The following is a 27541-nucleotide window of genomic DNA, read 5'->3' on the forward strand; positions in this document are numbered from 1 at the left end:
TTGAGACTATCTTCACTGGGACCAAATGTGAAAAATGTCTCATATTCAATATAATTTCCAAATATGAATTATTATTTCTTATTTTTCCATACAAGAAAAAAAGCAAAAATTTTAAATAACCAAACTGCTGATTTAAAAGTTCGGTTCGCGGTACTAAAGGTTTGTTGTATTCAGAAAATTAAAACAAAAATGTAGTACGTACGCCTATGTGGGTTAGGTTAAAGTCGGAGATTGATACTTTATTTTAATAGCTGTAGGAGACATCAAACGAAATGAAGACACTTGCAAAGTTAGACAGAAGAAAACAGTAAAATGACAGTGACGTTTGTTTAAATGTTTTGAAAGCAAAACAGAAACGTCTTTTCAAACTCAAACGGTTATAATAGCTTTAATATACAAGGATAATATGCGTGTTTGTATTATTATTTTTCTAATTTGTTATCTGAGTCTAACAGGAAATACCAGTTATAATTCCCAAAAAATAGAAGAACGGGGAAGAGCACAGTACCAAGTAATGTATTAAATATTTTTATAGGTGTTGTATGATCTAAACAGAAATAATTATGGGGAATATTACAAGGCGTCTATATTCTTTGTTACAACTATTGATATAGATAATATACTCAACTGGTATATTCAATAAATAAACAGTTTATTTTAAAACCATAATATCATATCTTTTTACTTTATTGACATTATGAATGAATAAGAAATAACTAATATAAATTAAAAAAAAAATCCAGTTTTTTTTATACCAATATACAATTTTTTTTACTTCTGTATAAGTTTAATATAAATTAATAAATAACGTAATCATGTAGTCTTGAATTAGGATATCGAATTTGTTCAGATCTTCTTAACAGTGAATCTTCATGTGAACTTGTGAAAACTCAGCCTGCTGGATCTATTGAAGTTGATTAATAATATTAGAGTGTAGAATGATGTTCTTCAGTTGGTTTATTGACAAGTTTATTACTTAGTTCTGGATGGTTATCAGCATGTTCATCTTCTATACATTTAACTTTGCTCCCAATGTTTGATTTTCTGATCTGGTAAATTTTGAGGGATATAATGCATTTAGTTTAATTTGTAAACTTGTGTTCTAATACATTTCAGTTGGTGTTTTCACATAGTGAAGATTTACTCTTTAAAAGAAATTGCTTTAAGTCTTATGTTTAACTTTGAATCCAATTAAAGTTTGCATCTTGTGTTCAGCAAAGCCATCACCTCTTTGTAGAGCTCTAGAAAAATTCCATGAGTTGTTATAAGGTTTTGAATTGGCCACTGATAAAAATGTTTTCCTTATTCATGAACAGAACTTAAATAGTTGGAAAAATATGATTGATCTCTAATAGTCACCTCTCTGATTGTTCTGACTTAAAGTCAGAATTAATAGCATAATGATAAATTATGTAGTTATTTTGTTTTTCCTTTGTTAATTCCTAGACTTTTTTTCTAAGCTTCATCCAGATCTACAGATCTTTTTTTATTAAATATTTATTTTTATGGAAATTCCCTTTTATCATGTTCCTTATATTACCCCATTTTTCATAACATATAACTATAATTATATAAAATGATGTCAACACACTTAAATTACAGTAAGACAAGATCATGTTTTGATTGTCAGAAAGAGTGTTTCTTTAGTGGCTTGGAATTTTGTCTTCTTAAAAAAATCATAATTTATTATTCCAAGCTAAGTTGTCCCACAGTACTGTGGTCCATACCTGTCATCGTTTTAAAATGCTTTTATAATTTTTTTACGAATTTGAAATAAAAAATATTTTGTAATAATTTTTTAATAGTCTATTACTTTACTTATCTATTATGTTATTTTGTTTTAATATTTTCTTATGATTTTAGTTAATTCAAGAAAAAAGCAACCTGCCCCAATATGGTACTTGTTGGAAGTCAGGGGTAGAATATTTGCAAAGGGGATGTAAACTGCTCACAGAAGAAATACAAAGTGAAATTGCGTTACATTTTACAAACTGCTTTCTTTCAATGTCAGGCCATGACACATACAACTGTGGATTGGATAAGAAGGCCAATGTTAGAGCTATATGTATAAATAGTATGTCTGACAGAGCATTTAATGTTTATACAGAATTTTATACTCATACACAAAATATATGCGCATTTTTACAAGGACATGTATGGCAAGAAATAATAACTGAAAATACAATACTTGTCAGTAAACAATTAAAAGAAACAGCTCAAAATCAAGAAGGATTATTGGCAGCTCAGAAGGAAAGCTTAAGGCTTCAAGAGAAAATGCTGCATCATGGCAAAGTATTGGAAAATATTTTAGAAGATTTATTCAGGCAGCACGGGGATAATTTAAATGTATTACTGACAACCATTACAAATTTTCAATCTTGGATTATTAGGGAAATGTCTTGGTTTGATTCAGTAATTTTTTATACAGTTTCAATTGTTTTATCATTTATTTGTACTGCCTCCTATAGAACCAGTGCATCTAGGTTAATAATTTTTTTTCTGCAATTTTTAAACTTTCTAACTGAAAGGATAATATGTTCCATTTACGTTTTTATTTCTGGTAGAGACACTTCAAATCTTTATTCCAAAGTTTATAGTTACATTTGGTTCTCAAGATATGTATTTATTAGCTTTTCTGTCTTTTTATTGGTATATTTTGCTGTTAGACATAAAAATTATGTCAAACAACAGTTTGAAATATTACTGTCCGTTCAAAAACAAAATTCAAATATTTTGAAAATTCTTCAAAGTAATCCTAAACTATTGAATGTTAGTCCAGAGATAGCTGATAAAATCCGTTTGAATAGTATTAATGAAAATATTAAAGCTATGAATAATTCATTAGATGATTTAAAAAGTTCAAAAGATATATTAAATAAATCACAAAAAGAACTTTCAAATGACATTGATAATAGGGACAAATACAGTGAATTATTAAATTTAAATATAAGAACACCCACAAGAAAAAGACATATATTGATCAGTGAAAATAATGTTAATAAACAATTAAAAGGCAGCAACGTAAGTTTGGATGAAAAGTATAATCTCAGAAGCAATAGATGTGTTAAATCAAAACCAAGAATAATATAACCAGTAAGCATAATTCACTTTCTTGTTGATTCATTTTCATTGATGATCATTGTTTGTTTCATCTATTTTCCTTACTTCTGTTAACATTCCTAAATGTTTGCGTAAAGATAATCTATCAAGTAAGTATTTAAATTTTGAAAGATTAAAGGTACTTTACCAGTGAATAGTAAGGCTGATACTAGTAGGCTGACGGAAAGTATACCGCTAGTACAAAAGGAGCTTCTGCTAATGCTAAAGCTGGGGAGAGTGGAAACTTGCATTGACGAATTCTGACATTTAGCGCAAGAAGAAACATTTGTTTCCTAAATTTATGTCGTAGAACTGATACAATACTAGAACAATAAACGAAAGTTATCCACTACATAGGTTAACACCAACAGAAATCATGTTTACTATAATTGTATAAAATATATTGCTGCTTTCAAATGCAGCGGCAATAATTTTTTGGAACAGTAATGCCTAATCTAACGAAGCAATGGCATTCCAAAATACTTATGATTTACAATAGGTCAAATTGTTGAAGATAAGTACAAAATAGGCACAATGTATTAAAAAAATAATATTAGATTATATTTGGCAAAATCTTTGTATATTTGAAACAACATGTATTACAATATTATTACTCATTGATAAATAGTGTTTCATGTTTTAACTTTACTATTATTATTATTACAGATGTTATTAAATCATGTGTTTATATGGGATTAAGCCACATGTTACGATTTTACTATCTTTTAATTTATTATTAAACTATTTTATTTATTATTTATTTATTTAATTTATATACAGTCTTGCATTAATTTATTTTACAGTAACACCATTCTAATTTATTTATCTATTGTTAAATCACAAATTAGTCCATTAATTTGTAATCTCACATTAATCTTAATAATCTTAGTTTAACCGTGTATAATTGAAAAATATCGATTAGTAGCTTAATTTACCGTTTGTTCAACTTCATGCAAACTATATATTGCTTAATATTTAATGAGGTAATGCCTACAATTATTTCCTCGGTTCAAATTATATTTGCCAGCTTTTCAAAGTTTTTTGTTCTATGCAGAGGGCAATACACTTATTTGATGAATCGTAGCATTTTAGTGAGATTATAAATATAGCTTCGGGACTAGTTTGGGACGCAATCTATTATAAACTTTTACCTCAACAATAACTATAGTGTAATAATTCAGTAGCTGTCAATAAAACTATATTTTACGCCACGACTTCAACATTTTATTTTATCATCGTCGATCGAGAAGAATCTGACAAAGGGAATTAGAAAAATTCGAACTTATAATTACATTCGAATTTGTCGACCTATAATTAATTTATATATATTTGCAAGTATTTATTTCCGACTAGAATAAGCGCTTTATATTATTACAACTAAAGCATACAATAAACTTCTGCACGAATACCGAACTAAGAATAAACAACACATTTTTTGACCACAAAACCCAACACAAATATTAACAACATTAATAATACCCGTAGACAAAGATCTATGATAGATTATGTTATAACCAACAGAGATATACATCCGTCGAAAATAATCAACGTAAGATGCCTCAACTCAGTAGATGTAGGTAGCGACCATAGCCTAGTATTATGTAAAATAAGAATTATCCCGAAATACTTCCCATCCAAGAGAGCGGCGCCAACACAAACAAAAATCAAAGTCGAAGGACTAAATACAGAATCCATGGAATACTTATACAGGAAAAGAATATCAGATAAGATCGCTGGGAATGAAATATTAGAAAACGATAACATCGAGGAAAGCTGAGAAAAACTCAAAATAACATAATTAACACAGCGAGAGAATCACTTGGGGGAGGAAAGTAACGAACACTAATATATCAAAAAAGAAAACACCAGGGTTTAAAGAGGAAGTGAAGACAAAATGTGAAGAAAGTAAGAAATCCTTTTTACAATACAGAACACAATAGGCATATAACCACTATAAACGAATCAGAAATGAAACAAATACTTTAGTTAGACAAATAAAAAGGGAACACTGGCAAGCTTCTCAAAACAGATGCAACACGATTTCTACGGAACACAAAAAGAAATATGGAGAATGATCGGAGGACAAAGAAAAGAAATGAACGAATTAATAAAAACGAAACACATTCAGAAGGAAACATGGGTAGACTACTTTCGATCCCTGTTTGCTAAAGGTGACGATAATGAACCACCAACAGAGGTGACAACAAAAGAAGAAATAAATATTGAGGAGGAAGAGGTAAAGGAAGCATTAAGGAAATTAAAAAATAGAAAATCACCAGGAGAGGAGAGAATATCAAACAAACTCATAAAGTACGGAGGACCAGATCTGAAGAAACAACTATTAAAACTAATCCAAAAAATAGTAGAATAAAACAGAATTCCTCAAGAATGAAGATCCAGCATCCTAATACCTCTCTTCAAAAAGGGAGACAAATCAGACCCAAAATTTACAGGGGAATTAATTTATTAAACACAATACTAAAATTAACAACCAAACTGATAACAAATACACTGAGAAATCATTAGAATACAACAAACCGGCATATTTATGTTTCGTGGACCTTAAGAAGGCATTTGACCGGGTCAAATTAAAAGACGTTATCCACTTACTGTACGCAAGAGAGATACCTCTAGGAATAATCAAAACTATCGAAAATATCTACCAAAACAACATAATAAAAGTCAAACTAGAAGAACCAAATAACCATATTGAAGCTGGCAATGGGATAAGACAGGGAGATTCCCTGAGTTCTCTATTGTTCAACCTGATCATGGATGAAATAATAAAAAAGTAAGAACTAACAAAGGATACCAAATGGGAGAAAAGCAACTTAAAATAATCTGCTATGCAGACTATGCAAATACTACTCTCTCAAAGTGAAGACGATTTACAACGTATGCTGCACCAATTTACTATAACCGCCAGAAAATTCAATGTTAATTTCCCCAAAAAAAGGCAAAGACAAGACTAAAGTGCGAGTAGATCTTGCTTTTCTTCAGTGGCAAAACCATTTCTTACTTTACCAGTACCTCTATATGCTTCCATGAATTCCTCACGTGAGGTCAGATACTTTATTGGACTTGGTTTACTTCCACTTCTTCATCTACGTTATGGCCTCCTTCGAATATCGCCAGCCGGTTATGGTGTACTATCATCGGTTTTCCCCTCGGAATCTTGTTTATTCGGTAGATGACATCGAGAATTTTTTCAATAATGAGATACGAACCTTCCCAGAACTGCCGCAACTTAGGAGAACAACCCCTTCGTTTCTTTGGATTATAGAGCTAGACTATGTCGTTCTTCTTCAAAACATTCCTTTTCGGCTTGGGTATCTTACCGTTTCTTGATTCTGTCTAGCGATCTGAAGATGGGACGGACCAACTTGTATATTTATCATGCATTCTTCTTCGCAATTCGTTAACATAATCTTCACCAGCTACATGTTCTGCAGGTGAACATCTAAACTCTAGGTCACAAGGTAGTCGCATCTCGCGCCCCAATAGGACTTTTTCTAATGTTTGGCCCGTTGAGTCATTAACAGCAGATCTGTAGGCTATTAATCTCACTGGTGATTGAACACAATTTTCGTCAACTATCTGTAGTTCTTGTTTTCTTCATGCCTAGTCTATCATATATTCCCGGGAACAGACCGCCCTTGAAGTTCCTCCCTTGGTCAGTATGGATCTACAGAGGTACTCCAAATCGGCTGTTGTACTCTTTAATTAACACATCTGCAATAGTGGCGGCCTTCTGGTCTGGAATTACGTAGACCTCGACCCACATTTTGAAGTAATCCATTACGACCAACAAATACTTGCCTCCATTTTCACTTTCTGGAAATGGCCCAACAATATCCAAAGCTTTTCTTAACAGACTTCCAATATTGTATTGTCTCATAGGAGCCTTTCTTTTTCGATAAGGTCCGTTACTCGTAGTACAGGTAGTACATTTCTTACACTAGTCCTTTACATCGTCGGAGCTATTCAATAAAACCGTTATCGAATTCTCTGAAGGGTTTTCATTACACCAAAATGTCCTCCTGATGGAATGTCGTCTAACTGATAAACTACTTCGGCTCTTTAGAATCATCAACTGTGTTCTCTTCTCTGAACCATCATCATTTTCCAGTACTCGTTTAAGCAAGCTGTCTTCCATGATAAAGAAGTCTCAGAGTCCCACTGGGCCCAATACGTCTTAACTACTGAGCGTAGGCTTGATATTTCTTGCCAAGACGGTCAAGAATTTACTGTAAAACTGAATCTTTCTCTTGTTCTTCTCTGATGTTAGTAGGTCTCGGGTCCACTTGTCGTTAACTATCGTTGTTTTTAGCACTTCTTGGATTCTGTTCTGTTGCAGTGTTTCACAGAGTCAGAATCAGCGTTTCTGTGGTTAACTCCGGCCCCATGCTCAATCTTGAAATCGTATTATTGGCTATTCTTGATTCTGAGATAGCACTCCTTCGATTCCCACATTACTTGTATCTGTATCTAAGATAAACTTTCCTTCTGACAGTGGAGACCCTAATATTGGTGCTGTGATTAAATGTTTCTTCATGGTTTTAAAGACAGTTTGGCAGTCTTCATTCCAGCAGTAATCTATTGCTTTCTCTGTAAGTCGCGTTAATAGTTTAGAAATATCTGCAAGCTTCTGAATAAACCTTCGATAGTAAGTACATAGCCCAAGAAAACTTCTCACTTGATGTTTGTCAGTCGGTTCTGGTCATTCCTTAATGAAATCGATGTTTCCCTTATCCATGGCCACTCCTTTGCTGACAATATATGACCCAGATAATTGACTTTACTTTGAAATACCTGGCACTTCTTGGGGTTAGCATCAATTGTACATCTTTAAGTCAATTAAAAACATATAAATTTTTCATATGGGTTTCAAGTCTCCCTTAAGACGATTATGTCGTCTGCATATACCAGACATCTTTTCCAAGATAACCTTCTCAACACATTTTCCATCCAGATCCTGTAGTAAAGGCTGTCTTCTCTTTATATACTGGGTAAATTTCTAACTTCCGGCCAATTTATCCAACGTGCCGAGGATCCGAGGCAGAGGATATCTATATTTCTTGGTAACATTGTTCAATAAACGGTAGTCTACACAGAGCCTTGTTGTTTCGTTTTCTTCACGACCAGGACCACCGGAGACACCCTTGGGCTGGTAGAAGGTTCTATCCCCCCGTCTTTCTTTATTTTCTGAACAATCCTTTCAGCTTTCTCTCTCTATGCCTGTGGTAATTGTCGAGCTGTTTGACGAATTGGCTCGTTACCAACTTTGATTACCTTATTCTTCAAATCCAACAGGATGGACAAACTTTTCTTCTTCAATTCCTAATTGTATCTGTATTTCTCCATGGCAGTCCGCAGTCACAACCTCGTTGGTAAAAGTTTCTTACGGCTGTTTATAACTTTCGGGCGTATAATGGTCGTGGTCGCTTCAGTATCCACCAACAATGTATGCTTCTTACCATTTATTTCTTCATCTACATATTCACATTTCAAAGAAGCTATTAGTACTATATTGTCTTTGGAAAAGTTCCTGGTGGGCGCTGGCCCCTAGGTATTTTCTGCTGGCGAGTTCTTTGATTTGTGTTGTGTTGAACTTCGTGCGTGTCCCATCATATTAACAATTTGGCCCAGTTTGTCTGCATCTTCTTCCTCTTTTACAGTCCCAACTTTACTGTACCCACCAGAGGCCTGCGTAGCTGATTCGTATTCGAGGGCGGCGGACAAGACATCAACCAGCATTTTGCGCCGAACTGATCGCAGTGTCCTCTGCATTCCATGATCACGAAGACCATAAATGTCTGAACAGCAAACTTTTTCATCGCGTCTTCAGGAGCTGTTGGATAGGCATTTCGTACTAACCTGGCAATATCTACCTCATATTCTTGAAGAGCTCGATCTCGCTTTTGTCGTCGATTTTTAAACTGTGACTGGTAAACATGTTCCAAATGTTCGTGACTACATCGCATGTTTAGTCTCTTCTTAAGTTGTTCAAAATCATCCGTCTCGTTTACGGCTATGGTCTGAAGCATATCTAAGGCATCTCCTCGAAGAGCGATAGTCAGATTTATAGCCCTTTATTTTTCGGACCATCCATTCGCTCTTGCAGTTGATTCGAACTGTTTCATGCAGTTGTTCCATAATGATTTTCCATCGAAAATTGAGACTTTCACACGAACAGAGCCTCCACTTCCTTCAAATGTCGACCGTGTTTCCAACTTACATTTCGTCTCTACTGAAATTGATCTGATTCATCCGTCTGCTCTCCTTGTTTTCTCCATCTTCTTTTCAATCTCTTTTATCTTTTCTTTGAAAGCCAAGATATCGGCAGCAACTTTGTTTTTTAATGAAGCTATTCTACCGTCGAGAGCAGACATTTCAGAAGTGACGTTAGATATTTCCAAAAAGAGTTTAGCAGAAACTTTGTATTCCAGAGAAGAAATCTCGATAGAAATTTTGCTTTCCAGAGACAAAAAGTCCGTCGAAACTTTGTTTTTTTAAAGATGTGATTGACGAAATCAAGGCAGCATGCTTGTCCTCAAATACATAAGTTTCTGGGTCAAAACCCTCTTCTTCTAAGGCGTCTTTTAGTCGTTGGACTAAATCAGCCTTTTTCTCAACAGAACTTACTTCCCTCTCTGCTAGCGCTCGTCGCAGATGTGTTACTATATTGCATTTCCTAACACGTGGAAGGTGGCACAAATCTTAATTACCCTTACACCTGGAAAAAAAGCGAGAAATTTTATTTTCCTACTGGCCTATATTCTCAGTAAAGTCTTTCAGAAGATGTGCGTGAAAAGACTAAAAATGATAATAGACAAAGATAAAATAATTCCAGAACATCAATTTGGTGTCCGTGACAAGCACGGAACTATAAAATAAGTGTATAAACTGGCTAATCAAATAAAAAATACTTAAACGCCAAAAGATATTGCTCAGCTGCTTTTCTCGATATATTCCAGGCATTCGATAAGTTTCAGCACACGGGACGGTAAATAAAACTAAAGAAGCTCGTACTCTATTCTCGTGTTGTTTTTAAAATTTTACCTGGAAAATAAACACTTTCTAGTGGTTATTATACTGCGTGGCATAAGTTAGGGATATTGCCAATATAATGGTACTTCATTGTGCATCAATTATTCATATGTAAACAATTAAAAATTAATATAGTTATTAAAAAACATGATAATTTGGGAGCTTATAAAGAGAATCAGACAAAAAATACATTCTAAGTATTGACAAAGGACCTGTACAGCCATTTGAAAATGACTTTTGTTCTCTCAAATGGGACAAACAAATATAATTGTTTACAAACTACTTCATCGATTGTGCCCATCTTTCGCAAATGAAGTAACTACATAAAACTCACGTTATGAAATGTGTTTTAAATGGATTTATTGTTTATTTTAATAATTACAAACAATTGAATAATTGTTTGTAATTATTGCAAATTAAACCCCTTTCGGGTTTAATTTGCAATAACTTTTGTGCTTATAAACATTTTTTATTTAGAAAATCTCATTTAAAGAACAAGTATTTTCAAAAAAGTCGTCTTGTGAATGTTTTTATCTAGAATGCGTAGTTTTTTCACAATATTGAAATAAATGAAATTACGTCTCTTTTTTTTGCTTAAATGTCATGACGTTGTAAAAGTTTCGATAACCACGAGATAATACGTCTTTTCTATTGACTTCATCCAGATATTCCAGCCAAGTAATTTTTCACTTTTTGAAGTGATTTTTTGGTTTCGTTTAATGGGGTAATAAAGTAGAAACCACTTATAAATTGAATTTAAATATTTATTTCTTTGAATAAAAAAAAACAAAAAAATAGTGTTGTTTGTTGATGTAGATAGGTTGATTGATAGGGAGTCAATTAATGACTTAATTGATTTACACAGTTGTATAATTGTTTATTTAATGTTAAGCTATATCCCTAACTTATGCCTCGCAGTTTATAAATAGTAAATCTCCTGTATACAGCGGATATGCCAACAACAAGAACAACTACAGTAGCAAAGTATGCAGACGATACTGCTATTTTGGCATTCCACATAGATCCATCATCAGCCTCAAAAAACCTCCAATCAAACCTAAATAGCAATGGTTAAAAATACGGCGCATCAAATCTAATGGAGCTATATATTGACAAAATTGTCAACTTCCTCAATCTGAAGATGCCATATATCTCGGCATGCATTTAGACCGCCGCCTTGGAAAAAACATATTCACCAACGGCAAAAGCTTGGACTTAAATTAAATAATATGTATTGGCTCATTGGCCGCAAATGAAAAATTGTTCTTGGATAACAAGGTTTTATTCTACAAATCCATCCTTAAGCCCATTTGCATTTATGGGATCCAGCTATGGAACACAGCCAGTTTCTTCAATGTAAACATCCGACACTCCAAAATAGTGCTTGTGCATCCTAATGTACTGACCAGATAATGCACGACTTTTTTGAAGTGCGTAGACTGAAACGATTATTACCGTCCAACCTGCCTTCAGGTTCCAATAAAACTAGTGAAGTGCATTAGGTTTAACGCTGTATTGTCGTTAGTAACTCTTAAGTTACATATTGAATAAGAGTCATAAAATACTTTCTATGAGGCCGTATGACACTATGCATTTTCTTGTATCATTTCTTATATCGTTTCTGATATAACAAAAAAATGGATAGTGTCATGCAAGCGTATGAGTTCTTATATCAGAAACGATACAAGAATTTGTGTCCGCTGCAGTTTCTTGTACAAGAAATGCGCCAATTTGTGCGCAAAGCTCCAAAAGCAAAAACGTAAAACTTCTGTCATAATGGCGACTGGAGGAAAACTTTGATATACAATTAGACCAAGCAGATATCAGAAAAAAGTGACCACAAACAATAACCAAGATTAGAACAGCAGTCGCCAAATTGAAAAACAATAAATCACAGGGATCAAATAGCATCGCAACTACTGAAAGTAGGAGGGATGTATTACTAAAAACAATACATAACCGCTTTAAAAATTCGTGATGAGTTTAAAGATTATTTTATATCTCCAAATAAAAGAGTAGAATTTCAAGAGCATGCCATTCAAACATAATTTGTAAAAAAAAACAAATAAATTATTACAACCAAATTATTTATTATTTCTGTCTTCCATTACAGCCTGTTGAATATGTTCAAAAATTGTGGTTTCCAATTTAGTTTTAATATTGGGACATTTTATTTCTTTCATTTTTGAACCACAGTATTTTAAAAAATAATCAGTAGCATCTGGCGTGGGGTACTGCAGTTCTATTTTTATGTGTCAAAATTTCGACCAATCATGTGCCGAATCACATACAATTTCCGATAAAAGAACTTGCATAGTGTCATACAGAGCACAAATGTACGTGCAAGAAACGATACAAGAAAACATAAATAACTTTCTATATCAGAAACGATATAAGAAATGATACAAGAAAATGCATAGTGTCATACGGCCTTAAACCCGATATTTCCGTAAACGTCCGTTGTTTCTCATGGTACATTGAATACATGGTACAATGAATGTGTATTCATTGTACCATGGTTGTTTCTATTGTCATCGAATGCCATAGTCTGTGGACTAGTACGCATTTCGATGCGCATCGCCCCGCCTCGAATTTTCCCATTGGCTCTTGACCTGGAAATACCTTGGACCCCTATTTATCGCTCGAACAACGCATATAAATATTGGCGATTTTCAGGTCAGCCAGGTCAGTCCCTCACGGGCTCTCCGAGAGCTTAGTACTCTCGGGGCTCTGCTTCCTGCATTTATTTTCCATACTCTGTGGCTGAGAATTGTTTCAACTTAACTTGGTGTTTTATTTCGACGAAGAAATTGTCATGTAAGAAATATCTTGCCTAAGTCCATAACCCGAAAATGGACTTAAGTAGAGGAGCTCTCGACAGTATATTCGAAGCCCTCCACAGAGCACCCGGAGACAACAGAAGGTGGTTAGACCCTTATTTGTTCCCCCTAGGTGACACTATACGGTTATAGACAGTTGTCTACCACAGAACATTCCAATCATACACAAGGTCATATTTTATGCGTAGGTTCTAGCAGTTGTCATTAGTAGTATTGCAGCCTTGTAATAGGTGACTTTGATCACAATTTCAAGTACTTTATATACTAGCTGACGAAATAAAAAAAAATAAAACTAAAAGTAAGTACATTCTAACTCTTATTGTAGCAAATATACGCTCTGATAATAAAATATTAGGTATTTTGTGAGTAAAAAATGTTGTGTTACTTTAAAGTTACAATGGTCCATAATTTATAACATAATTTTTTTTTTGCAGGTGTTAACAGAAATGAAACCTGTTTCTTAAAATCATTTTATGGCAAGAAAGAACTAAATAATGTTCAAATTAGAGACATTTGTGTTTATGACTTTGAAGATTCCATTCTAGAATCCGACAGTGACGATGATGAAGTGGTACATATTTCAGAAAATGTTTGTTAGGAAGAAGTGAGCGTGGGAGATATGGAAGACAATAGTGAGAACCAGGAAGATAATAACGAAAAAGAGGATGACAATGACGACGAAAATGACGTGCCCAATCATCAGAATATCACATGGAAACGAATTACTAGTCGTTCTGCACATCCAATTCAACCTTGGAAAGGCACTTTACCGCTAGGACCTGAAAACCCGTATACTCCAATCAAGTATTTTAGAACGCTGATAGATGGAACGATTCTATCTTTGTTGTCTCCAGGGGCTTTCCAAGTGTAGAGCCGGCGATTCTCTTTCTGTAGCTCCTCCTTTGTTGAAATTCCTTTTAATTTATTCCAAGCCCTTCTCAATAGTCGCCGTAACCATACTCCACGCTTCCGCCACCATATACGAGCAATCTTTTAAATTGATTTTTTTGTGATGAGCGACAATGCCTTCTTCATTTTCATTTTCTATCAACAGTTTCCTAATGAATTGCCTCCTGTAATGATGCTTCATTGTTTCAATAACTGACTGATCCATCGGCTGCAACAAACTCGTTACGTTGGTGGCAAAATCATTGCTCGAAATCTTCCATTTTCTCTTTCTAGCAGGTTTTCAGGGGTGCGGGTGGGTGCATTATCAAGAAGTAACAGCACCTTGCTGCCTTCTTTTCCCAATGTCTTTTGACTTCCGGTATGAATACTTCATCAAACCACTCTGTAAATAAAGTAGCAGTCATCCAAGCCTTTTTTTTGGTTTTTATACACCACGGGAAGTTTTTTTACGTTCTTGAACGCCCTGAGATTTTTGGATTTTATTATCATGAGTAGGGGTAATCTATGTTTTCCAGTTACGTTAGCACAATTAAGGGTAGTCATGCGCTTTTGCTTACTTTGTGACCAGGAGCAGTTGATTATCTTTTGGAAGCCAATGTAATTTTGGCAAGGCTTTCCAGTTTAGGCCCGTTTCATCAGCATTGTATACACAAACGCAGGGTCATAAGAATCTGATTCAACTTTAAAAGTTTCTCGCTTTAATTGAACCCACACTGTCCATTTTCTCGGCAAAAAACATAGCTTTTTCACAAATAATAGGGCCTGAAGAAGGGTTCCTCAATGTTCGCTGCAAGAACCACTTAAACACCACTTTTTCCAGTTCTTTATTTTCAGCTGTTTTCATACTCTTTCTCGATGAACTTCCGTCTTCATTCTCGAGGACGGATACAAAGTTTACAATAGAGAATTTATTTTTTTTTTAATTTCAGATACTGTTGACGTTCCCACTTTGTACACCTCGACTAAATGTTTACCCGACACACCTTTGTCCAACTGTTAGATAATTTTAATTTTATCGGCCAACGATAATACCACACGTTTCCTCTTAGAACTCATCGTAGTTCACTGAACACAATAATCAAAACACAAAGGAACACGGACAAGTCAACACATCAATTCACTCTACTCCAGGGTGAAGAAGCACTGAACCTGAACGACTGACTAGTGCAGGAGTGTAGCCTTAGTGTAGCGATAGCAACCGGCTATAGGGAGGAGGAGCGATGACTCACGCTCGCGGCACCTGCTACATAGTCTCCTACACTACAGTGTGTTCGCAGTTAGAAGGGTCAACTACTGCGCGTGGCTCCTGCATACAGGACGTGGCGCCTATACAAACTTGATTTTTTTCTCAATCTGATCCGGATAATTGGAGTTCTACTGTATATATATATATATATATATATATATATATATATATATATAGAATGTCTTCTTCTTCTTCATGTGCCTTGTCCGTTCCGAACGTTGGCAATCAACATGGCTATTCTGACTTTGTTTACGGCAGATCTGAATAGTTCAGCAGATGACAATCCGAACCATTGCCGCAAGTTTTGGAGCCACGAGTGTCTTCTCCTCCCTGGACCCCTTCTGCTGTCTATTTTCCCTTGAATGATCAGTTGTATATAGAATGTCATAAACAGTAAAAGATACATCGACACAAGGACAAACAGCTTAAAAATTATTGAAAACGACGAAGCTACATATTGGGTGGCATCAGGAGAGAGAACAGTCCAGGAGCCATTCTCTCTCCTGATGCCACCCAATATGTAGCTTCGACGTTTTCAATAATTTTTAAACTGTTTGTCCTTGTGTCGTGTTGTGTCAATGTATCTTTTAATGTTTATGACATTCTATATACATATATATTGTTGGATAGCCTAATTTGACGAAATGCCCCTGAAGGTGTTCTAAGAGTGAAAGTACTTGGGCAAGATTTAATAAAAACTGTGCTCGATATCTGTCTTTTATTTGATTAAAATTCATTTATTCGAGCATTCAGCCTTATATCACTTTATTGATAAAACATTTGTTTGAACTAAACACATTTTTTTCTTTTAACTGTTACTTTCCCATAAAGATTGCAAATTATATTATTTTCAATTGATTAATGGTATCAGTAGTATTCTTTTTCTTTCTGATTGTTATCCTAACCTTCTCCTTAAGAACCTACCTACATTTGTCAAATTGCAGTAAAGCCGATTACCATCAGACAACAACTAACCATAAGCTTTAACAGGTTGACTGCCAAGGTAATTTAATATTATTTGCCATTATGTATTTGTGAACCATATTGTTGCACAGCAATATTTGCCAATGGCACACTGTGTACCTGTGGCGCACCCAGGGGGGTTTGGGGGTTATCCCCCCACCCCCAGGGAATATAAAGAATAGTAGGAAAATGTAACTTGTCCTTCACACATAATGCAAAAAAATCAAAACGCTATTTTAATAATTAAATTACCACTTTAAATATGTACAATACAATAATTATTGTCTAATTGGCAATTAATAACTAAACACAATAATTAATAATATTTTTCATTATGTTTAGATATAAATATTAGGCTCATGATAAAATTAGACAGGACTGTATCTGCGATGGTCTTGTGGACTATCACGGGTTGTGTTCATCTGCATGTGTTAGTGGTAGAAAGGAGACATCTCTATGAGTGAAAAGAGAATTTGACAACAGCCATAAAAAAAGATCAATGGAAACACGGCAAGAATAGTGGAACACGGAAGATGTTGCCCAGTGGACCAATATGCTGATCCCGAGCCTAAGGGACTGGGTAGATTGTCTGTTTTAGGGTGTATTTTCATAGCACCAGAAAGACAGATACAGTCGTCCAAGATAGAATAAATTGATTGTAAACCTATTAGTTATTTCTACTACTACTACTACTAAGGATTTTCACAGTTTTCACTGTCTTCCTTCACTCAACCGTTTTCTCCAATTTTCCCTGTCATTCCAGTCTCCATCTCGCAGGGTTCTTTTCTCCATAGCCTCGTCGATTTCATCTCTGAATGACCTTCGGGGTCTTCCTCTTTTTCTTCTTCCAATCGGGCTCCATTCTGTGATTTTGTTTATCCAGCGTCCTCTGTCCGCTCTTCTGACGTGGCCGTACCAGGATAGTCTCTTCTCCTCTATATAGTCGATTATGTCTGATTGCACTCCCATTCTCCGCTTAATCTCTGCGTTTTCAATTCTGTCTCTTTTTGTAAGTCTACAGCTTCTCCTCAGGAACTCCATTTCTACTGCTCTTATTCTACCTCTATTTCTCTTGTTTATTGTCCAGTTTTCGGACCCATATGTCAGGATACTTCTTGTCAGGGTATTATATATTCTCTTTTTTGTCTTTATCGTAATGTTCTTATCCCACAACACTGAGTTTAGTTGTCTTATACAGTTTCTTGTTTGTCTCAGTCTGTTGTTTATATCTTCTTCTGTTGTTCCCTGGTTCGATATTATGGTTCCTAAATACTTGAATTTATCTGTTCCATTTATTTGTCTTCCCTCGTCTATCTCTAGGTTTCTCATATCCTTGTTTTCTGTTGTTAGGTATTCGGTTTTCTCTAAGTTTATTTCCATTCCGTTGTTTTTATATTCTTCTTCTAGTTTTCTGAGCATAAAGCTGAGATCTTCTTCATCTTGTGCGATGACTACTTGATCGTCGGCAAAACTTAAGGTGTATAGGTATTCGTCTCTTACTGGTATGCCCATTCCTTCGCACTTTCTCCTCCATGGTTTGAGTGTCTTTTCCAAGAATATTTTAAACAGAGTAGGGGACGTAGCACAGCCTTGTAGAAGTCCTTTTGTCGTCTTAAATGGATTGTAGGCTTTATTTCCACATTTAATAGCTACTTTGTTTTCTTTGTATAGTGCTTTAACTGCTTTTATTAGTGTTTGTCGGATTCCGAGATCATTCATTGCTTCCCATAATTTGACTCTAGGTATTGAGTCATATGCTTTCTTTAGATCAACAAAGGCCAGATGGACCGGTCTACCTTTTGCCATTTTCTTCTCTATCAGTTGTTCTAATGTGTACTATTTCTTTTACCTAAATTATATTATTTTTCTTTATTGCTTATTCTTAACTAATTCTCAGGCCCGGAACTAGGGCGAGGGAAATGGGGACCCGTGCCCCAGGGGGCAGAAACATTTGTTAAGTTTATTAAATTTTTCAAAATAATAATAGCGAGATCAATACTGTTTAATTTTATTTGAATTATTTGTACAATTTATCAGCTTTATTAGACTGACACTCGTAACACCAAATCTTACCTTCATTATGAGACAAATTTAAAACACCTTTCATACTTCTATGGTTTTTCTCCAGTGTGTGATCTCATATGTTGTTTCAGAGCACTAGCTTGAGAAAATGCCTTAAAACAAATGTCACACTTGTAAGGTTTTTCTCCAGTGTGTATTCTCGAATGTCTTTTCAAGATATTTTTCTGAGAAAACTGCTTAAAACAAATTTCACACTTGTAAAGTTTTTCTCCAGTGTGCACTCTCAAATGTGTTTTCAAGTGACTTTTCTGAGAAAATTGCTTAAAACAAATATCACATGTGTAGGGTTTTTCTCCAGTGTGCTCTAGCAAATGTGTTTTCAAGGAACTTCCTTGGGTAAACTGTTTAAAACAAATTTCACATGTGTAAGGTTTTTCTCCAGTGTGCAATCTCAAATGTGTTTTCAAAGAACCTGATTGGGTAAACTGTTTAAGACAAATTTCGCATGTGTAAGGTTTTTCTCCAGTGTGCTCTATCAAATGTGTTTTCAAAGAAAATGCTCGGCTAAACTGTTTAAAACAAATTTCACATGTGTAAGGTTTTTCTCCAGTGTGCAATCTCAAATGTGCTTTCAAAGAGCCTGCTTGGCTAAACTGTTTAAAACAAATTTCACATGTGTAAGGTTTTTCTCCATTGTGTGATCTCAAATGTATTTTCAAGTGACTTTTCACAGAAAACTGCCTAAAACAAATGTCACACTTGTAAGGTTTTTCTCCAGTATGGAATCTTAAATGTGTTTTCAAATGACTTGCTGTAGTAAACTTCTTAAAACAAATTTCACACTTGTAAAATTTTTCTTCAGTGTGCACTCTCAAATGTCTTTTCAAAGAACTTTCTTGGTTAAACTGTTTACAACAAATTTCACACTTGTAAGGTTTTTCTCCAGTGTGCACTCTCAAATGCGTTTTCAAATGACCTGCTTGAATAAATTGCTTAAAACAAATTTCGCACTTGTATGGTCTTTGTCCAGTCGTAACTTTCATATTGTGATTTAATGTTTTTACGTCAGTATGTGGACCCATATCATTTCCTTCGTAAGATGAATGTCCAATTGGTGTCTCCATAATTTCTATTTTGTTTTCCTTTTGAAGGTAACCTAAAATACAAATTAACTATACTAGAAATATTTTGATATTGTTCTGAAGCTATTTTCTTGTCGCATCTTAATGCAATTACTATGTTTATTGAAAATAAGCCACAATTTAAGTTTAAAATATGTTTATTTATGACGTATCAATTTCCACTTCGAAAATAGTTTTCAAAATACAAAAATTAATATTATTAATATTAAAAGTCTGTCAATTTTAAAACTTACAATGGGTTATATCTCACGAACAAAAGCTGATAACGAAAAATGCTTGATTTCTAGGATAGTAGGAGGAAACTAAAATGACATGAAAGAGAACTCACCTCTATCAACCCCCTACACCCCACCCACCTCAACCAAAAAAGTTTAAAATGCAAACTTGTGATACATAATTGAAAATAGTACAAAAATGTTATCCAATGGTAATAATAATAATTATACAGGATGAAGCAATAATTGTGAAACTTTGGCTTAAATGGAAAATTTAATGAGGATTTGTCAAATTTGTTAAAAATGTCAATTAAGTAAATGTTCAAAGTGGGTTCCGTTGTTTTGTAAACAATAATACAGCCTATTTTCAAATTCTGCACGAACTTTGGCAAATATTCTAGTAATAGCGCGACATGCTTGCATAATTCTTTCTCGCAATTCCCCAAGCGACGTAGGTAGAGTTTTATAAACAACTGACTTAAGGTAACCCCACAGAAAAGTCAGGTGGCGGTAAGTCTGGTGACTTCGGCGTCCACTCAATAGGACCTCTCCTAATCCATTTGTTCGGATAATTAGTATCCAACCAGTGCCTAACTGGAGCTGCATAGTGAGGAGGTGCTCCATCTTGTTGGAAGTGCAGCAAAACTTCGTCTAGAGCTATGTTGCCTTGATCGTCCCTTTGGTTCTCTAATGCATGTACAATTAAAGGTTCGATGGTGTTTTCCAGCATACTGAGATAAATGTCGCCACTTAAATTGCCAGGTATGAACAAGGGGCCAATTATAGCATCGCCTAATATTCCTGCTCAAACATTCCGTTTTTCAGGATATTAAGTGTGACCTTCGCTGAATCGATGCGGGTTCGCATCACTTCAGTACTGACAGTTTTGTTTATTTACATTACCATTCAGCATAAAAGTACATTCATCAGTGGAACAAATATGTTTTAACATTCTCGGTTCAACGCGAATTCTTTCAGTCATGAGTTCACAAAACTCAATTCGTCGCTCTCGATCATCATCGCCTAGATCAACATCTTTCTAACCAACTCATGTGAAAGTCCTATCATTGCAGATACTTGACGTGTTGATGCAGTAGGCTCTATTGCAAAATTTCCAAGGACCTCAATTTGGGATGCTTCATTCAGTAATCTTGGGACAGCCCTTTTTTATTTTGCGCTGATCCCGTTTCTCTAAACTTTTCAACTAAATCGCGGATGTACATGTGACTTATATTTTTGTCCGGATGCCTTTCATGAAATATTTCAGCTGTTAAATAACACTGGTTCTGGGAGGCCAATATGGAAATGATCTCCACGCGTTCAGTTGAATTTATATTTTGAGAATAAGGGAAAGTTAATGAAAAAATAAAGAAATGCAATAATCAAATTAAATTCATAATAAAATTTGAGACAGAAATACGTAGTAGGGTAGTAAATGATATAAATTTGTTTTAGAAACCTGTGTTTCCGTCTTTTATATGCTTAATAGTATAAAAGACTGCATAATAGTCAATAATATAATGTGGTTCACTCTATCGAATGCCTTAGAGAAATCAGTATAGATAGCATCTACTTAACTTTGTCAAATGCCTTAACAAGTTTGCTTTAATATACAAGTAGATTTGTAATAGTCGAATTCCCTTGCTGAAACCCATTCTGCCCATTTACAATTATCTACCTACATTGCCAAGTTATATGGGTACACACCAAACTATCAAAAACCTTAGTAATAGAGATTGCAAACAAACCCTTCTATAGCTCATTATATTCCTTCTCTTCCCCAATTTGAAAATGGGCATAATAAAACTTTCTTTTTACATAGCAGGAAAGCACCTAGTGACAATGACATCTTAAAGATCTCCAACAGAGGCTTTGACCATGAGTAAGCATACTGGTTCAACACAATATTGGGTATTTTATCAGGACCTAAAGTATATTTTGATGATTTTGATAAATGATCTCTACATGTTCAGGTATACTGTAAACCATTGTGACAACTACAGCTCGATCGTACAAATGATGTAAACAAATGACATTTAAAATTCTCAAATAAACCAAAAATTATTGAATCTGACAGAATCTAAAAAACAGATGTTTTCAACTTGTTTTGCAAAAACGGTAAATTAAGATTTTATTTAACCAAAAATAAATTCCGATGGCACTGATCATTAAAAATAAAGGTACATGAGATAGCATTACAAATACAAAAGTCATAGTAAGCCGGCTGATATTAACACCCTGTATAATTATTAAACAATAATTATACAGGATCATCAACAGAATCAACAAAAACCTCATTAAATTTTCCATATCAAAGTTTCACAATTAATGCTATAATTATTATTTTATACCATTAGATAGAATTTTTTATAGTCTTTTCAATGATGTAGCACAAGTAGTGGTTTGCAATTTAAACTTTTTTGGTTGTGGTGGGTAGGGCCTAGGGGATTGATGGGGGTGAGTTTAAAATTGACACACTGTATAAATAATGTAAATAAATTTTGTTGTTCATTATATAAACTTTCTTTTTACATAGTAAGGAAGCACCTAGCGACAATGACATCTTAAAGATCTCCAACAGAGACTTTGACCATGAGTAAGCATACTGGTTCAACACAATATTGGGTATGTAATAATCAGGACCTAAAGTATATTTTACTGAAAGGGGAAAATTCATTAAATACTTCAGATAAAATTAATTTGGGACACATTCTTAAAATACAGTATACTCCCTCTATAACGAACACAGTTATTACGAGTTTTCGCTTATAACGAGGTACATTAGATGTAACGTGAAATTTCTATTGAACTATAACCCTCTATAGTGAGGTAAATTTGCTTATAACGAGATAAAATAAGATTGAAAAACGTGTTTTTTACGTTTTGTCCCGACCGTAGCTATAAATAAATACCCGTTTTAACTGCCGTCCGCAATAAACTTCTTACAATTTATGATTCTTAGTCGGAAATTTACAATTTATGATTCAATTGAAGTGTCATTGTAGGGGGTTGACCCTAGACATCTAATAATATAGGTCCTAATAGACAAGATGTGGAAAGTGTTTTAAAGGTTGTCAGAAACTTTATCCAAAGAAAAAACGCAAATGAAGAAGCATAAAGAAAATATGATAGATAGAATACTGGACAATTTAAAGCAGTCAAAAACGACAGACTTCTTCCAATTGCATATGCAGTAGTTTATGTTATTCTTGAAAATACACTTTATACAGATTTACAGAATACAGATTTTTTGTTTTAACGTATATCATTGACAATAAAAGTAAACAACTCTTTTTTGTTTTAATGTATTTCATTGACAATAAAAGTAAACAACTTTTTTTCAAAAACGCCATTCAAACAATATTTATTAGCATCTTATATTGCTCCGAATGGCTTCACTATAGAAAGTTAATGTTTTAGAAAACTACATATTCATATGTATGCACAGTATTATTGTTGTTGGATATAACGAGATCTGCTTATAACGAGGTAATTAGTCTGCTATTTCAGTTCTCGTTATAGAGGGAGTCTACTGTACTATCTATTTTTTGAAAATGTTGAAACTAGATTCACTTTTTCACTTGAATATACTGTTGAAATAAATTTGCTGAAGAGATTCACGGTACAAGGAGAGTGACTCCAAAAATATATGGTATGCATAGACTAGAACGGTTTAAGCTGGTACAGGGTTTCAGAATCCTGGAATATGTATCATGAAGAAATGGAAGATGTACAATAAGCCAATTGACTACTGGCTTAGAACAGACAGTTTTTATGAGAAAAAAGGCCTTAAAACCTAAAAAACCTAACTATAAAATGGGACATATTTAGTTGATACTTTACCAATAATCTGTTATAGGAGAAGCTAAAAATTGTTTAAAAAGATAAAATAAGAATCTATAAAGAATGCCCATCAGATAAAGTTTGTCAAAATTGAACAATTCAAAAAAGAAGAATAAAAATGTTAAGTTAATATTGGAAAAGAAATGGATTTGGAAACAAATAAGTTTTTTATTTTAATATTTCTATTATTTCTCATCATTTAACTTCCATAAATATTTGAAATATGATAACATACACAACAATCATCTTAATTAATGGTCTTTTTTTTAATTCCATGAAAAAATGAAAGTTTTACCATTACACTCTTTGAATTTTTCAATAAATGATAAAAATTGTATATGGATAGAAATTATAACATTTATGTGAACCATTAGAATTATCCTTTACTTTTGGGCTGAAATACAAATACTTGATATTTTCAAAAATATATATTTTCCTTTATAGTCATTGCTACTAGGCCTAGAGTAAACATTGATGGTAAACCTTTATATTAAAATCATTAATTATGAAAAAATTGAAATTTCAATATGTATAAGAAAAAATGTGGTCAACAAAGTTTTATTGGTAGTCTTTCATTGAATAGTGAGATCTGTATTGTCACATTAACTGATATTCTGATAGAGATGAGTCAAAGCAAGATTAGAAAAGAATCTTTAGTTGAGGCGATTTGAATTTCATGAATTATTTTAAAGAAATTTTGAAAGGACATTGCTGAAGTTGTCTTTGTTAACAAAATATCATTTAACTAAGTACTTAATTTGTGATTGTCTCTTATATAGGCTTAAATTATATTTAAAATAAAAATGATATTAGATGGTAAAAAAGTTATTCCCAATTATACTACTTCTAAATATGAGAGAAAAACTTAAATATATACCTAGTTACTAACCATTTTCAATTTTTTGCTTTTCTTCAAATGGGTTAAGTTTATTCCCATGTTCTATTTTGGTAATTATAGGATCTTCATTCAAGTCTAAATAATCAAATGTGTCATATGTACTTTGCCTATTTGATTCTCCTTGAATTTCACATTTCAAGCCACCCAAAACAGCATCATTCAGGTCATTATACTCTATTTTCACTTTACAGGTTTCCTCGCTAATTTCTAGTTTTACTTCCATTTGAATACTCTTGATTTTATGTATTTAAATAATATATAAAAAGAAATATTCTATATAAGGAAACACACAATCAGTTTACATTACACACAAGAATAACCAGAGTATGAGAGTATATACCCCCAGAGTATATTTGTGATATATACTCTGAGAATATCATAAACATATGATAAATTATCATTGACAATATCAAAGAATATATTACTGCGTCTATATTGTTTGATAATATTTAAACAATCAACAATCAACATTAAACATTATTATTAACCACAACACGACAACAGACTTAGTGTTCCCAAACGTAAAAAAATAAAAAATAAAATCGGTAGATTGTGTAGTAAAATCGGTAGAATACGCAAGGTATGATACATAATGTTCCAAAATCGGTTCGCTTTCGCGCATGACGTAGTCAAGATCGCTTATTCCCGCAACATTTGAATGTAGTTGTATAGGAAAGACTTTGAATTTTAAGTTTTTTTTATATAATTTGGCTAATTTAATTATAGTAATTATAAAGAGATGATAAAATTATGTTATTATAATATTTATCCTTTATAAAACATAGATATCCTTTATAAGACAAGTTTTAATTATCTTTTATTACACGTAGGTACAGGTTAATTAACTTATACTCCAGAGTTCGATATTTCAGATGTTTAAAAAGATACAGAAAAGTGGTAATGGAGGTACACAAAATTTGTACGTATATATACCTACTGAACAAAACACAAAATCAAAATAAATAATAACAAAGTCAACTTTATTTATATCGAATGAGCTAGCTGGCCATCGAATATGAGTGTAGTGAGGGCACACAATATTGCACAACATTTAAAATGACTTTTTGTAATATTTACACATAAAATTATCTTAATATTGTTTATAATAATGATAACATTGTATATTTTAATAATGATAACATGATTTAACAAAGAAAAATATGTTATTTTGGAAGATGCTAAATTGATTTCCTCCGAAACAGTTCTTATTGCAAATTGCATAGCAGGCTGAGGCTAGTTTCTTACTTAACAAATCGATATGAAAAAACTATTTAAGGTTTCATGACTAATAATTAATAAAAATAAAGATTTAGACTTACGTCGTTGACCTAGAAGTACTAAGAAGCTGCTCAACATACTTTTTGGACTCTCTGTGTTCGCCTCCTTGTACGCGTTTCTTTTGGTTGGTTAAAAGGGTAGCCGATGTTGATTTAGGCAAATAAAGAGCCCCAGGTTTGAGTTTTAGACCCTTTTTAGAAACGTAATTTAAAAGTTCCTGTTGTAGATTTCTTTGGTAATCTTCAGTTTTAAAATGTGTATAACAAATTCTTGCAGTATTACAATTAAAATTATCCTATCTACAACAAGATATAATCCACAGTTTTCTGGTCACGCTATCTTTAGGAAATGTATGAAACTTAAAGATTTTATCTTCATTGTCACTATTGCAACAAGCAATTGCACAGCGTACTTTGATTGGTACAAAACCAGATATACAATGGCAAATAAAAACTTTCAGTTTTACAAAAAAATACTATACAGTATAAATAAATAGGTAGTAACTAAACACCATTTGTATAAAGACACATAATATAAGCATATATCTAAATTATTTTTCTATTATAAAATAGATGACTCAGTCAGTATTGAGATACTTTAAAATATATTTATTATCTCATAACTTGCAATTTGCAATAGTCACCATTAATAACCGATAATATTGTTGAACTTTTGTTTTTATACAAGCTTTCTGTCTTGCCGGTGTAAAGTCGTCTGAAGTCGATATTTATTGTGTTTTGCGTTTGAACTAATTTGTGTCTTATTTTCATATTATTATATTGTTTGATAAGTAAATTTTGCATATAATAATCGGTAGGTTATAGTAATGTGTATATTTTTTATTTTACTAAATTTCATTATAACTCATCTAAAATACCATGTTGAATTGTAAAACAGATTTTTCTCTATTGTACTCTATTTTGTTTTTATTTCAGTAAAACTGCTTGGAAGTGAGTGACAGTGAATCAGAATAAGCAAATCTACTACTATTTACCTATTCACAGTATTTCCTCTGCAGAAAATTTTTAAATTTCAATGGATTTGCATACAAAAAGAGTACTTATATTATTAGTATATGTATGAAAACAAAAATAAATATTTCGCCTGAATCTCTAGGAGAAGTAAAGGTTTTACGCTACTGAAAATATATTTTTTATTCAATTATAACCAAAACAAAACATTTAAAAAAAAATTAGATCACTTTTTAACCATAATTTCAAAATTAATGTGTACGTTAAGCTGTAATAATGGGTTCGAGGTGGTTCAGGCGATCTTAACTACGTCACACTTCTGGGCCAGCTGTCAAATGTCATGCGCAATATCATACCTTGTGAAACGAACCGTGGGCAAAAGTAGGTAATCCGGACCGTGCAAGTTCGGAAGAACCACACCTGGTGTCGTAAATCAGCAAAATTTAATGCACTTTCATGTTAGATCGAGGTTACCGGATAAATGTCAAGGACGTAGCCCCAAAAAAGAATAAGAAGAAAAAGTAAGATTGAGGTTATGTCGGTATGTTATTAATAAAAGCACAGTATAGACAACAACCAGTATTCTCACTCTACCGCGGTACCTTTGATCTTTTTAGACAAAATTCGGTGACCTTGACGCCATATTTTCTGGACGAAAACCGTGGACTGGCCCTGCACATATGGACGCGACAGAGCCGACTTTGATTTATTTAACAAAATTGATTTTAATTTCAACCAATTTCAAAACTCTTCTTGCTACTCTTTCATTCTTCGAGAAATTAAAAAAAAAAAACCTAAAATTGTTTTGCGTTGTATTTATGATTTTGTTTTCTAAAGTTTCACAACTATTTGTTACAGAACTGTCTTATACACTATCAAAAAAAAATCAAATGGAGAGTTATGCAACAGTTTTTAATAAATATGCTAGTTTTAAAGCTGTATGGTTATAAAGTGGAATAAAATGCAAAGTTTCATTTCAAAATTCAAATACAGAGTTTGAAATCAGTTAATATATTTTAATTATATCTCACTAACAACACAAGAGGATGTGAACAAAACTCCTAA

General features: G+C 33.3%; 2 protein-coding genes across 2 annotated transcripts; one reads left to right on the plus strand and one right to left on the minus strand.

Annotated features, from left to right (window-relative positions):
• The first annotated feature begins 341 nt into the window (after positions 1 to 341).
• On the plus strand, positions 342 to 3855 carry LOC140436830 (uncharacterized). The gene is made up of 2 exons (XM_072525963.1): positions 342 to 511; positions 1864 to 3855. The coding sequence occupies exons 1-2, from the start codon at positions 407 to 409 to the stop codon at positions 3088 to 3090; spliced, it is 1332 nt and encodes a 443-aa protein (XP_072382064.1). The 5' UTR covers positions 342 to 406; the 3' UTR covers positions 3091 to 3855.
• An 11921-nt stretch (positions 3856 to 15776) lies between these two features.
• LOC140436831 (uncharacterized) lies at positions 15777 to 24792 on the minus strand. The gene is made up of 2 exons (XM_072525964.1): positions 24219 to 24792; positions 15777 to 19285 (listed from the first exon to the last, which is right to left on the minus strand). Exons 1-2 carry the CDS (start codon positions 24448 to 24450, stop codon positions 18219 to 18221), a joined length of 1299 nt encoding a protein of 432 aa, XP_072382065.1. The 5' UTR covers positions 24451 to 24792; the 3' UTR covers positions 15777 to 18218.
• Positions 24793 to 27541: the final 2749 nt, after the last annotated feature.

This window comes from Diabrotica undecimpunctata, chromosome 3 (genome assembly GCF_040954645.1).
Source record: "Diabrotica undecimpunctata isolate CICGRU chromosome 3, icDiaUnde3, whole genome shotgun sequence".
Classification (NCBI taxonomy): Eukaryota; Metazoa; Arthropoda; class Insecta; order Coleoptera; family Chrysomelidae; genus Diabrotica; species Diabrotica undecimpunctata.

What these genes read in the sequence shown, in the direction of transcription:
- LOC140436830 (XM_072525963.1), top strand. Translation starts at nt 407, where the DNA reads ATGCGTGTTTGTATTATTATTTTTCTAATTTGTTATCTGAGTCTAACA. An exon ending in GGGGAAGAGCACAGTACCAA is followed by an intron (nt 512 to 1,863) that starts GTAATGTATTAA and finishes TTATGATTTTAG; the next exon opens with TTAATTCAAGAAAAAAGCAA.
- LOC140436831 (XM_072525964.1), bottom strand. Translation starts at nt 24,450, where the DNA reads ATGGAAGTAAAACTAGAAATTAGCGAGGAAACCTGTAAAGTGAAAATA. An exon ending in AAAGCAAAAAATTGAAAATG is followed by an intron (nt 19,286 to 24,218) that starts GTTAGTAACTAG and finishes TTTGTATTTTAG; the next exon opens with GTTACCTTCAAAAGGAAAAC.